This window comes from Phaseolus vulgaris, chromosome 5, assembly GCF_000499845.2.
Source record: "Phaseolus vulgaris cultivar G19833 chromosome 5, P. vulgaris v2.0, whole genome shotgun sequence".
Classification (NCBI taxonomy): domain Eukaryota; kingdom Viridiplantae; phylum Streptophyta; class Magnoliopsida; order Fabales; family Fabaceae; genus Phaseolus; species Phaseolus vulgaris.
The window spans coordinates 38,938,864-38,954,533 of record NC_023755.2 but is presented as its reverse complement, the minus strand read 5'-3'; the positions used below and the strand labels follow the sequence as shown (position 1 = coordinate 38,954,533).

At 31.4% G+C, this 15,670-nt stretch overlaps 3 protein-coding genes and 1 non-coding gene across 4 annotated transcripts; all 4 read right to left on the bottom strand.

Moving 5' to 3' along the window:
* Positions 1-3,609: 3,609 nt before the first annotated feature.
* On the bottom strand, positions 3,610-4,580 carry LOC137835875 (ESCRT-related protein CHMP1B). The gene has a single exon (XM_068644617.1). The coding sequence runs from the start codon at positions 4,446-4,448 to the stop codon at positions 3,837-3,839; it is 612 nt and encodes a 203-aa protein (XP_068500718.1). The 5' UTR covers positions 4,449-4,580; the 3' UTR covers positions 3,610-3,836.
* Positions 4,581-6,919: 2,339 nt separating this feature from the next.
* Positions 6,920-8,783, bottom strand: LOC137835874 (large ribosomal subunit protein eL28y-like). The gene is made up of 3 exons (XM_068644616.1): positions 8,453-8,783; positions 8,130-8,293; positions 6,920-7,272 (listed from the first exon to the last, which is right to left on the bottom strand). The coding sequence occupies exons 1-3, from the start codon at positions 8,598-8,600 to the stop codon at positions 7,132-7,134; spliced, it is 453 nt and encodes a 150-aa protein (XP_068500717.1). The 5' UTR covers positions 8,601-8,783; the 3' UTR covers positions 6,920-7,131.
* On the bottom strand, positions 7,437-7,528 carry LOC137836289 (small nucleolar RNA R24). The gene has a single exon (XR_011085240.1). It is a non-coding gene; the product is annotated as a small nucleolar RNA R24 (small nucleolar RNA).
* A 4,746-nt stretch (positions 8,784-13,529) lies between the features above and the next one.
* LOC137835872 (dof zinc finger protein DOF1.7-like) lies at positions 13,530-15,386 on the bottom strand. Its single transcript, XM_068644613.1, has one exon. It carries the CDS (start codon positions 14,538-14,540, stop codon positions 13,923-13,925), a length of 618 nt encoding a protein of 205 aa, XP_068500714.1. The 5' UTR covers positions 14,541-15,386; the 3' UTR covers positions 13,530-13,922.
* Positions 15,387-15,670: the final 284 nt, after the last annotated feature.

Below are 15,670 nucleotides of genomic sequence, written 5' to 3'. Positions count from 1 at the left end.
GTCTAGCCCTGCATGGAATTATTTCTCTTGTATTTTTGCTTCAATGTGTTTTTGAGTAAGGACTTGTTAATGGCTGTCGGATTAATCTCAAACAATTGCCTATTCATGTTTCTTGTTAGTGAAACAAAATGAACTTTAAATTGATGAGAGACCCTTTTTGGTATGTGAAGTACGAGGCTTGTAGGCTTTGTTAAGCTTTGTTTGGATTAGGAAGTGGAAATGAGGGAGTGGATTTGTGATGATTTGAAGGGAAAGTGTAAAGAAAGTTATGGTGTTTGGATTAAGGTAAATAGAGTGGAAAGTGTGAGGAAAGTTTATGAAAGTTTGTAAGTGATATGATAGGTGTGATTGAAATTGTATTTTTTTTACTTGATAAAATTGTAACTTTACATATTTGTCCTTACATTTAAAAATTGTTGAAAAATTAATTTTATTTATACACTCACTACTTTGTTTTTGGACAAAGAAAAGCAAAGTTTCACTGTGCCAATGGAAAGCTCAAAAACCAATGTAAAATGGCACGGAATTCAAAAAAAATTCAGGCTCTAAACTTTCTTCGCTGAGTTGCAAAGAAAGTTGAATATACATATATATTTTTAATTAATTAATTACAATTTACTATTTTACCCTTTTTTATTTTAAATAAAATATTATTATTTTATTTAAAATAGAATTATAATTTAAATATAAAAAATATAATTAAGATTATAAAAAAATATATATTCTAAAATAACATAATTAATACTTTTTAATAATAAAAAAATAAATTTATATAATAATTATATTAATTAAAAAAAAATTAAAAATAAAAATAATAATAATAATGTTATTTAACATAAAAATATTTTTTATCAAATATTTATAATTATAAATATTTAAATAATATTATAAATAAAATTAATTTTTCAACAATTTTTAAATGTAAGGACAAATATGTAAAGTTACAATTTTATCAATTAAAAAAAATACAATTTCAATCACACCTATCATATCACTTAGAAACTTTCATAAACTTTTCTCACACTTTCCACTCTATTTACCTTAATCCAAACACCCTAACTTTCTTTACATTTTCCCTTCAAATCATCACAAATTCACTCCCTCATTTCCACTTCCTAATCCAACTTCCTAATCCAAACAAAGCCGTAGTGTAATACATCTAGTAGGAAGAAGAGTGTCATAGCGGGAAATGTCTTTATGTTAATTCTGTAAGGAAATTCTGAAGTTACCATTCAAAATCATTTCTACAAATGCAATTCTAAACACACTTAATTTGATTGAATTCATTTTGACTATACTTAATAAATCATACACTGTGTTTAGAATAAGAAGCCTGTCTTGGTTTGGTGAAATAATAATTAATTTTCTAATAAAGAAAGGATCTCGTGTACCAATTTATATTTAGCAAATAATTGAATTCAACTTATTCTTATAAAGTATTTTTCTTGTTTGGCTGAGATTCTAGACAATCTAGAGTAACATCCAACAATATTCAATAAATTTAGCACTAATTTTAAACTTTATGTAATTTAAAATCATCTTGTCATCTTTACTTTAAATCGGATAATTTAAATCTCTAAATTTCAATTTATTATATGTTTTAATTTTGTTTTTGTTTTATAAAATTAAAGAGTTCACCCAAACAAGGTGAAAAAGAAACTCTTCTACCCATTGCGGGTGAGCTCAATCCACATCACGAGCTATAATGAGTCAAGTTAAAAGAAGTTAAAATTTTACTCAATCGTCTAATTTATGTTCAAACTCTTAGATTATCTTTACTTCCAACTAAGGAAAAACTGAGACCCAAAAGATAAAGAAAATAAAACAAGTACTTTTATGTATGAATATTTACTATAATCTACTTCGTTACGTTTTTATCGTTAATATTATACTAATATTTACACTTTTTACTATAATTATATTTAACTTTCACCTAATTTTCATTCATTTCATTTAAGTAATTTTATTTTTCACATTTTTTCTTAATCTTTATTTTTTTCTTACTAATTTCACTTTTTTTTTCTTTTTTTGGCTATGGTTATTTAATTTTTTTCACGTCTACCCGACATCATCTCGTCTTTTTACTTTTCCCAAAAAATTAAGAATGAAAAATATTGTAACAAATTGACATTCAATTTCTTGCAATAAATTAAGTTTAAAAAAATGAAAAGTTATAAGCGACTTTACTAGAAAAAATTTAGAAAGAACCTACAATTAAAGATAAATAAAATAGAGCGTGGGTTAATTTGTAAAAATAAGATAAAAATTAAATGTATGATGGTTTTGTAAATGCAACACCTTATGTTGATATGATATTTATCGAAAAGTAAAACAAATTAAATATTCAAACGTCTGCGCTAATATAACAAATATATGATTCACAAAGACGATGCATACGCACGTCAAAGTAAAGAAAACAAGTTTTAGAACAAAGCTTCAACTTACCGTGTAAATAGATTTCCTTAAGGAACGCACGATACTTACGAAATCAAGTTTAATATAGGTAAAAAAAGATGCAAAACCTACAACCTAATAGTTCCATTTGACACACGTTGAAGAGTCTTAAACGCGGTACCAGACATAAACTTAAGCAGCTTCTATTGGCATTAAGGATGTACATGCTCCTGTTGCTGGTTCTGGATTGTTTCTCTACTTACTGGTGCATGCCTTCTATACTAATAGCTATGAATCCTTTCTTCGAAGAACTAGCTTCCACTCCACCATCAAGATGTTAAATTGTGCATGTAAATGAGGTAACATAAATTGTGTGTGTACCCTATGGTTTATGGTTTCTGCTCCGGTATTTATAGTCCACATATGCCACCATATTTCTAGGATTTATAACAAATCTATTTCTATGTGCGCCTCCAATTTGAAGAACATGACATGCTATCTAATATCCATATTGAATCATGCAAAGGATCATAAATAAGGTATTTCCTATTTATAACTTTTGGATTCCAAACCAAAATTTGAGGTAATCTGGGCTACATTTTATATAAACAAGCATAGTATCACTAGAACTTATTTCGACAGTTTGAATATTCAAATTTTATGCAAAATTGCAGAGTATCACTTGTATTCATAATTCTCTCCACCATCCTTAGTTCTACTGCTATATGCACAGTTTTTGTTCCGTCTAAGTTGCCTCCAAATTGGGAAATAAAGCCACGCCAGACTCTTTTTTGACAAGGGAGATCCGGTCTATAGAACAGTTTTATGGAAAGAAACAAAAGGTTGGAAGGTAACATAGCCGGAAGAAGGGCAACAAAACTACTTAAGTCACAACTTAGCAAGGTCTGATCAGTAAAAAAAAATCCTTTATATTCTTAAACAGACATTGAACATAGCTTATAAATGTTCTGGTTGTACCCCACCTCTAATGCCAAGAAGCCCGCGTGACATCTCCAATGATTCTTCTTATGACGAGAAGCCTAACCTCACAAAAGGCAGTTTTAAGCACTCATATAGAGATTAAGCATGAGCAGATGTATTTGCCCCATGCAGATAATGGGCGAGTTAGGTTTAATACATTTTCAGCACAAGAATACACAACTACCTCCAACACAAGCCGAATGCAGACCAAACCCAAAGCATCACTCCAAAACGTAGTGAAAAGACAAATATAAGCACTGTATTAACGTATAAATTATTCACACGATGACACTAACATAAAGAGAAGGTCATAAAACCTCTCAAGCAAAACCCATATAACAACTGAATTCGGATTAATATACAGAAAACATAACACTGCTGCATATGCGATGGAAAAGGATAGTGATAGTGATGATGATGGTGATGATGATGTGATAGTATTAATTGATTAATTAATTAAGTTAACCTCTAGCCTTGAGTTCGGCGAGGCGGCGAGACAAGTCGTCCTCGTCGACCTTGTCGGCTTCCTTGGTCGGAACGGCGTGAGCGGCGGGCTGAGGGAGGCCGACGGAAACCTCGAGACCGTAGTCGTCGGCGACCTGCTGCATGAGGCTGTTGACCTCTCCTTCGGGAGTGGAGAGAGAGGTCGATCCGGCCATGGCGCTCTCCATGAACTCCGCCTGGACCTCCATGTTCACGAACTGCTTCTCGAACTGGTCCATCGTCTCCGACATCTTCTGCAAGTTCCCCGTCGCCAGCGACGACTCCAGCGATTTCACGATGTTTCCCATCGACTTGCTGATCGTCGCCATCTTCGCCTGCGTATCAAGCCGCGCCACCACGGCGTCGAGGCGTGAGGCCAAGCGAAGGTAGTTCATCTGCTCCGTACGCTTACGGATCGCGTTCTCCGCGTAGATCCGCGCGCCATCCATGTTGCCTTTCTCGATCGCCTTCTTCACCTTGAGCTTCTCCGCCTTCTCCTCCTTCTCGCACTTGCGCGATTGACGCTGCAGCGACTTCGACGTGAATTTCAACTCCATGATCTGGTTCATCAGCTTCTCCGTGTTCCCCATCGTCACCGCTTCGCTTCGCTTAGCTTAGGGTTTTTCGATTCCCAAAATTCAGAACGAGAAAGAAAAGAGGAACGGAATTTCGAATTTTGAGTTGAATTGAAATGAGACCTTTCTTACGTTCCTCTTTTCGGCTTACGTTTTTTTTTTTATTTGTAAAGGAATTTATTGGGTTGGGCTTCTTCCACGAAAGTTCTCTCTCTCCGCGTTACCCTTTTCACACGGCCCAAACTCTGTAACTACTATTAAAAGATATTTCAACTAACTTGCATCAAAATTATTTATATAAACAATTTGTAAGTATTATTGGTCACATGTAAAAAAAATAAATGAAACAAATTATATTATTAATATTTAGGAAAAAAAAATTATAGTTAATTATGTTAAGGGGTGTGAAAAAATTAAATAAAATATTTATTTTTCAAATTATGGTATTGCTCTAAACATTGAAAAGTAACTGTAAATATATTAAAAATAAATTTAAAATATAATAGCTTAAAAATATGAATAACTTAAATAATTTTTCGAAAAGTAAAGATGGTACACTGAATATTTGTGATATTGATGTTTCAGTTTGTGTAATTTGTCAACCATGAAAATGATACACATTTTATATCAACTAGCGGCAGAATTGTTGTTTTTTATCTGCATCTTTTATTTTTATTATTTATATATAAATATGTTTTATGTTAAAAAAATAATAAACGATGTTATTAGTATATTTATATGGTTAGCATAAATTTATAGTTTATTTTAATATCTTTACCATATGTATACTTACATAGTGTATTAACTATATTGACAACAATATCGACCGCGTTATATTGTTAAAATGATCGATATAATCTTAATCGGATAAAAACATGATGTGAAATAATTGGGAGAATGGATGTTACATTTTAGCAAGATATCATATATTCTTCATCTTTTAGTTACATGGAGATAGAGAAAAACTAATGAATTATTAATTGATATAGATTTTTTTTTAGATGGTTTTTATTTCTTATAAACTCATAAATTGAAGCATGAATAAATATGTTGTGATATTATTATGAAGATAAAATATATGATTGTTATTATTTAAATCTGTTGTAATATTATTATGAGAAAAAACTCTATAAATAGAAGATGACCCTAAAAAAAGTATTATTTTATGCAATACATACTATGAAGGGATCACCTTGGATACTGCCTCTGAACTCTCAACCTCCAGTTTGGCGAGAACATTTGGCGCCCACTATAGGACGGGTTGCTCAAAACACAAATCCTAAGAGTCTGACGACATGAGGAAGACGAAACAAAAAATGCAAGACAAAGACGACACACCCACCCTACAACATATCATGGAAGACAATGAAAGCTCTTCAGCAGGACTATGAAGAGGCACAAAAGCAAGTCGAGGAGTTCTGCCAAGAGCATAAAAGCATCGATGTGAGGAAGCCCGCACTGATTTGAGGAATCCTGAACCGATCAGGAACGACTTTGAATTTGATTCTTGATTCACGGAGCATTTTTGAAAGAGTCATATTTTTATCACCTCTCTCCACTTAAAAGAGTAAGCAAGCAAGAGTCACTCCTCTTTTCAGTCATTCAAGATCCCACATTGACTAGAGATTAGGATATTTCATTGTATATAAGTGAGTGCAAACCTCACCTCATGAGTCGATTTTATGAGATTGAGTTAGGCTTAAAGTTCACTTTCCAATATGGACTTATCAAGTCAACCGTTATCGAACCACCCATAATATTTTTTTCCACGCATGAGCCGTCAATCTCAACGTGAGGGGTGTCTAAAGCCCCAAACTTCTTCAACAACATTTTGTTGGATTTTTTTTTTTAAAGGGTGGGTAAAACTTTTGTTACCGGTGTAATAAATATTAACAAGAATAAGGTTCATGTATCATTTAAAGATAATTGTTTACTAGACCAAATGACATTGGTTGTTAATTTGATCACTGATAGATGATTCACATTTATGATTGTTTATCTTGCAGGAGTTTCTGGTGTAGCATAACCAATTCACAATCATGTTGATGGAATATAGAGACTCTAATTCAACTTATAAAATTATTCTATAACAAGTCATGTTTTGATGTATCTTCTGTTATTTTAGTTTACTAACAATACACAATTCTTAATTCTTATATTATAGGGAGTAATTGATGAACAATTCGCGTAGTCAATTATCTCACACCTCAATGTTATCTCCAACCTTTAATCAAATATGATATATATATATATATATATATATATATATATAGATACACACACTAACTACTTAAAAAAATATTATAATTATCTTTCAGATAATATTTTTCCTTGATTTTATCTTTTCTATCAAGCACCGATGTTACTCAGCATTGGCTTGTTTGACCTAGTTTTACATCTGAAAAATTTCACAGTTTCCCAGTTTTATGCTCAAAGAACAATGCTTCTGTGCAGTTATACATATTACCGACCCATTACAGATAATATAATATGAACATCAAACCTTCATAATTAAACAACTTCTTGAACAAAAAATCCAGCTCAGGTAGAAAAGCTATGGCATAGTAGTGTCGGTTGTATATTGAAAACGCAATAACTGGCTCTCCAGACAAAACACAAATCTAGAATTGAGTTCTACAAAACAAAAACTACAAAAGGATGGTAGAAAATGTAGAATGCAAATTTAACGCTTCTCAATTCACTTCCTGCCAACAACCTTCACAGCCTGTCTGTTCCTCTTCTTCACACCAGACTTTGCAACTTTCAGGCTCCTATTGACAGCGCTCAACCTAGCCAGAGCTGCCTTTTTCAGATCAGGCCTGTAGTAGTTATCAGCTACCTACAACGCCAATCACAAAGCAGATAAAATTAGTTGCGTGGTTCCAATGAATTAACAGGAAGTATGGCACAAAGCAGCTAACAGTCAACGAGAAATAATTGACAAAGGAAAGAGACCATTAACAATGGCATTACTGCATCCATGAAAGAACTTCCGGATGATAAAAAGCTCAGAAGCCAAGCGTAACAAGTAAATTTCATTGAAGGAAACCCAACTACGGATTTCTTCTTACATGTTAGAGGCTCATCACCGCTGGGTAAAAAATCACTCCTTACAGATTTAAAAGGCCTCTATTGTAAAACTTGACGCACCAAAACCATTTTTACAACCGGAAAATTTCTCAACAATCCAACAAAAGCAGATATACGAGGAATTTACAACTTTATGTCGCAAAAATTCAACTTAAGTTGCAACGAAATGCGTTCAAAATGTTAAGCTAGTACCAAAACACAAGACAAAGACCCCACTTAAGTGTGCCAAAATGCCTTTAAGTCTAACAAGTGATCTACAACAAGCACCAATATTTTGGGTAAACAATATATCTTTAAATAACATTAACTAACATTGTAAAGACCGATACATTGAACTATTTCGCAATTCAACTGAAGAAAACATATGTAGAAAAAATAGCTAACCCAGTACATGTGTAGAGAAAGGCAATTAACAACCATCAACATTTTCTCTTGATCGATGTCAAATATAAATGCAGGCAATTAATCACATAAAACAAATATTTTCAAATAGGAATATAATCAGCTGTCTAGAACTATAAACCATTTACTCCATGTCATTAAAATGAAACAGGGAAAACACCCCACAAAACACAGATTGACCGATTCAGTTCTCTCCAAAATTACCTGATTTTGCACTGCCTTCGCCATTCTTCGGAACTCTTTTTTCATAACAGATTTGTGAAGCAAGGAAGCAGGCTTATTCTGTTTCTTAGTCTTAGTTGTGGCCAATACCACAGATTGGTCTTTACCAGCAGCCTGAATAGTGACAGTTTTCTTGTTCGCCAAACCTACCATATATTCACAAACAAACATTGATTACCTAAAATCACCTGGCCTAAAAAAAAGCGTCAACACCTAATCAAAAGCTTAAAAACTCTATAGCAACTAAAATCTAAAAATCAACAACACATTTTAAATAATTTTCACTACATTAAGAATATGGTTACCAGAGTACTTGTAAGTGTTGAGATTGTAGAGATTGTTGGGTTCTCTGCTGAACTGCACGCTCTGAGTGCCATTTCCGAACTCTTTCACCAAAAAAGAGTTGTTCTTCTTTACGATCTCCCAAATCAATTGCCCTGGCACTGTCGTCATTTTCTTTTTCTTCTGCTACCTTCACACCTTATACGCACAACACGAGATCTAAATTCAGAATCACAACAAGAACCTTCGCTCGTTGTGCAGGAGAGGGTGAAGAAGAAGACCAGGGTTTTCTTTCTGTCACAATTTATAGCGAATAAAATGGAAAACCCTAATTGAACGCCTTCGAATGGACCCGGCCCAATTCCTTATTATTACTGGGCTACAACCCATCTATATAACGTTACGCCATTGCTTCCTCCACCTAATAAATTTAAATCTGCACCCAATCAACTTTTAAAAATTCTAAATTGTCTTTCATTATTTGAATTAAAAATAATTTTTGAAAAAGAAAATTGAAAATTTAATTTTATTCTCTTCTATAAATTAAATTTAAGAATAAAATTGGAAAATCAAAATCTGATTCCGAGAAAATAATTCTAAACTACAAAAGATACATTATTGAAAGCAAACTGAAGAAAAAAAATTCTAGAATCCAAAATATATATCAAAATACAATTTGATAAGCACCCTATTTATTTAAAAACTATAGAAAACATTTTGGTTATTTTACATCAAAAATAGGGTGCATGTTCCATTTGTAGGTTGCAAAAAGCAATTGCCTAACGTTAAAGGAATAAGAAGGCCAAAGCCCAAAACTGTAAGATACCCACGCACAAAAGATTCTATTTAGAAAGAAAAAAACAAAGGGGGAAATTAATTGAATAAATCAACAAATCTGATAAAAATAAATAACTTTATGCAAATTATATTATTTTAATTTTAATATTATTTTAATTTTAATATTATTTTAATTTTAATACTTATACATTTGAAGTTAAAATCAACTTAGGCATGAATTAATTTGAAAAAAAATAAATAGGTTCTTTAAAATTAAACATTTAATTCATATACACGTTAATTTTAGTTTTATACAAAAAAATATTATTTTTTATTTTCTTGTATAGAAGCGCTTAAGAAGAAATTATGCAAAAGAGTTATAAAATTCTGTAATTTAGATTTTAATAAAACTATATCGTAAAAAAAAAGATTTGGAGAACTTTATAGATTTAAAGGATTTAAAAGTTTTTCATAATTTTGTTATAAACTACTCAAAATTGTAAGAGTCGGTATTTTTTTTGAAAAAGATAGTTTAGATTAAAAAATTAGAATCAATACAATATCTGAATGATTTATAAATTATATATAATTTGATATTGAAAATAAAAATGTATCATTTAATTCAATTGAAAATTGATGATAACAGCATTGTTCAAGTGTTATTTAATATTGGTTTGAAAATTGAAAATTGATGAAATAAATATGAATATTGTGTTTTTTCTTCTTTTGGTATAAAAGATGTATAGAGTGATTCCTTTCTTTATCATTTTGGATGGAAAATAAATAGTGAGTGGTCCACACAAAAGACTTAACTCAAAAGCACTTATGTTTGAATACATAATTGAAATTCAACAAGATTTTGCTTTTTTTAAAACCATTTTAACTTTTCTAAGCCGCAATTAATATTCGTCCATTTCATTGTGTGACAATTTAGGACCATAAGTTAATCAAAACCTTCTTAAACCATATAAAGGCAAATTCTTACTCCACCTTTTAAATTAAACTTCCAAAATTGTCTTTCATTCTGTAACTGAAAATTAAGAATAAAAAAATATATTCTGAAAAAATAAATTCAGAATAAACTTTTGTATTCTGAAATAGAATTGAAAAATCAAAATCTAAAAAGTAAATCTAGAATAAAAATATATATCTTGAAAAATAAATTGGTAGAAAACAAAACCCAAAAATGTATTCCAACAAAAGAATTCTAAGAATTAAAAAACTATTCCAAAATTTCAAACTAAAAAACTTATCCCAATAAGAAATTCACAAAATACTCTCTTTTATTTAAAATCATTTTTATCATTTTATATAAAAATCGGATTAAGCTTCATATTTAAATTTAATCTGATGCAATAAGTAATTGTAGCAATATAACTTACGCAACAATAAATAAGATTTGTATAAAAATAGTAAATGAAAAAAATCATATTTTGTTAGAAGACTTGTAACAATCAATTGAAGATAATAAATAAGATCGTAAGATCGTAAATGGAGTGACTAGTCAAATAAGTAATTAAAACATAATTACATTCGATCAATAATATAATAATTTATATTCATAATTTCCAATGACTCAATCCTACAGACAAAATTCCAACTAGGTACATCATGATTATGAATAAAATTACACAATTTAGTGTAAGAAGTTTGGTTTAAAATAAATAAGTATAAATCATTTTATTTAATATGATTAGTTTCAAGTATGGAGGATTAGGTGCCATGGTAAAATGGGGCTCACTTTAATATTACGTTATCTAAAGGATTAGATGGAGGAAGATAATTCCTTTCGAGAGCTTATCTCCCCTTCAAAAAAAAGGATAAGTTATTGTTACCCCTTCACGTTTCTAATGTTTTCACTTATATCTAATGAATATATAATCTAATCTCTTTCAACCGGACCGTCTAGTGTCTCATTGATCATCTAATCCTTTATTTCTATGATTGTTGACCGTCTAGTCTAAGATTGATCATCCAATGTGACATTCCAATCTAAGTTTGACCGTTTAATCAAAGTTTGATCATATAATCAGAGTTAATAGTCAACTCTAGGGGTTGATATTTATTCTTTTATTTTATGATTGAGATTCATTAAATGGTTCCTTGTATTTTAGAATTGTATAACTTTATGACAAAATCAAATAAAATGCACATATTTTCTTAATAGAAATTTGTACAGTCATAAAACACATTAGACGATAAGAGTGCCTAACTAACTATTACTATTTTGATTAATAACTTATGTTGTATTAATTCGTGCAAGTGGAACACAACTTATCCATTTCATAAATAAAGTTTTTTTTACCCATTCCAAAAAATACCAAAGCGAATTACACCATTTTGAAAAAAAATCTTACAACATGAATAAACCAAAAAAGTCTTACAACACGTTATTTTTAATAGAAATGACAAAGCACATGAATGTATAATCACTTATTCAATTAAAATTAAATATAACCTCATCTTCAAATGTGTAATGTGACCAAAATGAGTTATCATTATATTATCTATATATTATAGACAAATATGACATATCAAATTGTACATGTACTTCGTAACTTCAACGAAAACTACATCTTTAGATATACATTCCGACAAAAAATAAGTTATCATGATATTAAATATTTGTGATAAACAAACATGATTAATGAAATTATACATGCATTTTATTATTAAGAAAAATCACATATTTAAATGTGTAAAACAATCATCACAGTATTAAGTATACATGATAGACAAATAAAACACATCAATATATACGTGTACTTGATGATTTAAACAAAATCACATAATTAATCGTGTGATCAAACCGAAAATAACAAATCATAATATTAAATATATGTGATAGATAAATATGATATCTAAAAGTGACGTGTACTTCCAAATTTAAGAGAAAATGCATATTTAAATATAGGATTCGAGTTATTACAATAATATTAAACATACATAATGAAAACAAATATGACATTTTTATATATAATTTACAATCCAACAAAATCACATTTGTTAAATTTTAATCCAACCTTAATTTGAAAATACTTTTGCTTATTGATTAAGATCTCTCATAAGAATCAATATACTACTAATTGAAACACTTTTCTTTTTTTTTCAATTATCGAAACTTATGCATTATTGTTTGGATTAAAAGAAAAGTAAAAATAAGAAAAAGAAAAGAAGATGAATAAAGAAGGAGGTACCATTGTACATCTTCCCTAAAATCCAAACACTACCTTATAGAATTATATACCTTTCCATAAATATCTCATACTAATCAACCCTATCCAAATAGTGATATGGTTGGAAATCTATTATGATATCCTTCCAAATTTCCTACTTGTACACCTACCCACTCTAATCTCAAAATTGAGACCACAACCAACCCTTGAAAGAGGTAACTATATATCCATTGGAACAAGTACACACATCTCACTATCAACAACAAAAAGAGAGTCATAATCTTAAATACTTTTATCTAAGTCACTTCCACCATATCTCATTCGGAACAATGGTTAAGTTCAACAAAAATATATCAAATTTATATGCAGTTTTGTAAGTACTTCCAATAGTATTCTCTATTGAAATTTCAGTCAACGAACCAGCAGAACAACTTGTGTATTCAGCAAACTTATATTGAAATTTGATAACAGAGTGGTCCACAATAGTTAACTTGGAAGTCAACTTAAGATGACCACACAAGTAGAACAACACAATTATTTAAGGTAAATCTATATATACCTTTTTTTTTATCCTTTAAAAAAAAATAGTCATCGAAATCCGAAATTCAAAACAGATAATGTCTCAAATATAATATAATAATTGATCTTAACAATACAATCTGAACAGACTTGAAAAACGATGGTTACAAACACGAATTCTCGTACCCTAATTCTCGATGAAAGACACCTCAGTAGATTAAACGATGTAGAATTATTGGACCTCTCCAAGAACAACAACTTTATCGAGGAATCAGAAATCAAAGTTGAAATTGAAATTAGCTATGTGATGCTTTCCTTCTAGCGATAATGCATATATAGAACCAACACAAACATATCCAACATTTTTGTGGTAGAAATCCACCTACAGAAACTAAATTTGCTAGAATGTGGATGCAAAGTGGAAAACCAATTGCCAAGTCAGAAACTCTCAAATAAAACAATAACAAAATGCATTAAAGATTATTTCCTTTGAACCTCCATTGAAAAGGTATATAATTATATATTGTGCAGTTCTGGTTTTCCAACCAGATTCAACGAAATAAACCTTCATTAATTTAATGAGTAAGTAGCTTGCCAAGTAGGACACGACCATACAAACAGCCATAGGTTCTCCAAAAAGCTATTATTAAAAACAGCAAACAATAAATTGCGCATGTAAAATACACAGATAGAGTAAATAAATTAGAATCTCCAAGCCATGGCAACACTACAACAACAACAACATTCATATCTCTCTGAAAAATCACCTGTTTTCCTTCTCTCTTCCATCATTGGTAAAAGTGAAGAACACCACCACCATCCACAAACATAAAAATGCAACACAGTGAAACCTTAAAACCGATCCTATTGCAGTGGCTAACTCGTTTCTGACCCATCATAGAACCATATATATGATATATCAATATCAATATCAATATCCTAAAGGATTGAACTTAAGCTAGTAATATATATATAACTCTTTTCACAACATGTCTAAATATACAGATCAGAATATTCATATTCATAAATTTTCATAGCTAGACCCAGGAGTGAAAATTGCAAGGTTAGACCACCCATTAGTACCATTCCAACAGCTTGAATCACCGTTTTGCATACTCAGAAAACTCTCTGCATTCCCATTTCTTTCAATCTCCACCACAGGGTTCCGACCAGAACCCGGATCCGCCATTTGACCCGATCTAACATTCTCCCCAAATTCCTCCATCTGCACAGCTTTTAGACTCGCCCCACTTGATTTCAGACCCTCCAAGAGGTTCCCCAAATGACCACCTGATGCCAGAAGAGAACCCAAACTCCCACCCCCAGCAACCGGGTCAGGGCAAATACGGGTCGGGCCGGGTTCTAGAGCAGGTGACGGGGAGGCGCGTTTGGTGTTGGCGGTGGATGAGGAAGACCGTTTAGCGTTCTTTCTGCTTCCACCCCCAACGGGGATGTTTCTCAATGCGCCTCCTTTGGTCCAATACCTTCTGCAATTTTTGCAGAAATGGCGAGGCTGCGAGAGGTTGTAGTTGTTGTAGTAACAGAACTTGGTGTTGATGGAATCGCAGCGCGGGCACTTGAGCTGCTCTTGTTCGGGAAAGTGGGGTTTCAAGGGTTGGAACAACGCTGGATCCTGCATTCTCCTATTCCTAAAAAGATTTCACTTTGGAAGCACCCTTTGGAAAGATCTCACGAGAAGTGAGGGGAAAGTAGAAAGAAGACAAAAAGGTGGAGTTTTTGTAGAGAGGGCGAGAGGGGTTGGTTTGTGTGGAAGCACAGAAGCGACCAAAATGGTAATAAATGAAGCAGAAGAAACAAAGTTTTGTGTGCAGAAGCGAACGAAATCCAGAAAGTTGTTGTGTGTTTGAAGATAAAGAAAAGAAAAGCTCAAAGGGGAAGAAAGTTACAGGGTGTGATGGATGAGTGGAAAGGCAGAGAGATTGATTGATGATTGAGCTTGGAAGTTGGCTGAGAAAATGGGCACTGATAGATTGCAAACAAGATTCGAGAAATTAGGGAAAGTGAGGATTTTGATTTTACTTGATTAAGTGGTATTTGAAGAGTGATTTTGAAAATGTTGCAATGAGATGACCTAACGTGAATGTGACGCGTGAATGATAACTACCTCACTTCGCAGCCTTCAGATAGAAAGGGAAAGTGCATCCTCTCTTCTCTTCAATCTTCTGCTATCTTCCAAGTTAAATAACTGCTCTTTTTTCATACTTCACACTTTCATTAATCTAGGCAAAAAACATCCTAGAACAACATACAAAATGACTTATTGTAAAAGTAAATAACCACACAAGTGTGGTTGGTCAAAGTTCAAAACCAACGAACGACAAACAATAAATTATCAGTTCATTTGATTCAACATCCTGTGCCGAAACTGTACAGATAATTAAACACAAGTACAACAATGATGTAATAAAAAAATTGGTAAAGAGACAAATAAGAATATCGAAAGAGAGAATTAACCTTACAACACATATTCCCATGGTCATAAACTAATAAACACAAAGAGAGAAAATTAATGACTTCATCACTATTTTATTTTCTTAAAAATAATAATATAAATATATATTTTAAGAAAGGAGCATAATATATGAAACTCGTATACTCCTCTTAAATGACATGTCGGTGTTGAATACTCGTATCGGACACCGACACTCGTAAGACATGTATTCGTGAAGTGTCTAATTCAAAAAGTATTTGTTGATTTCTTACAATTCTAGTGCGTTTCTAACACAATTTTAAAAAGAAAAAATACAT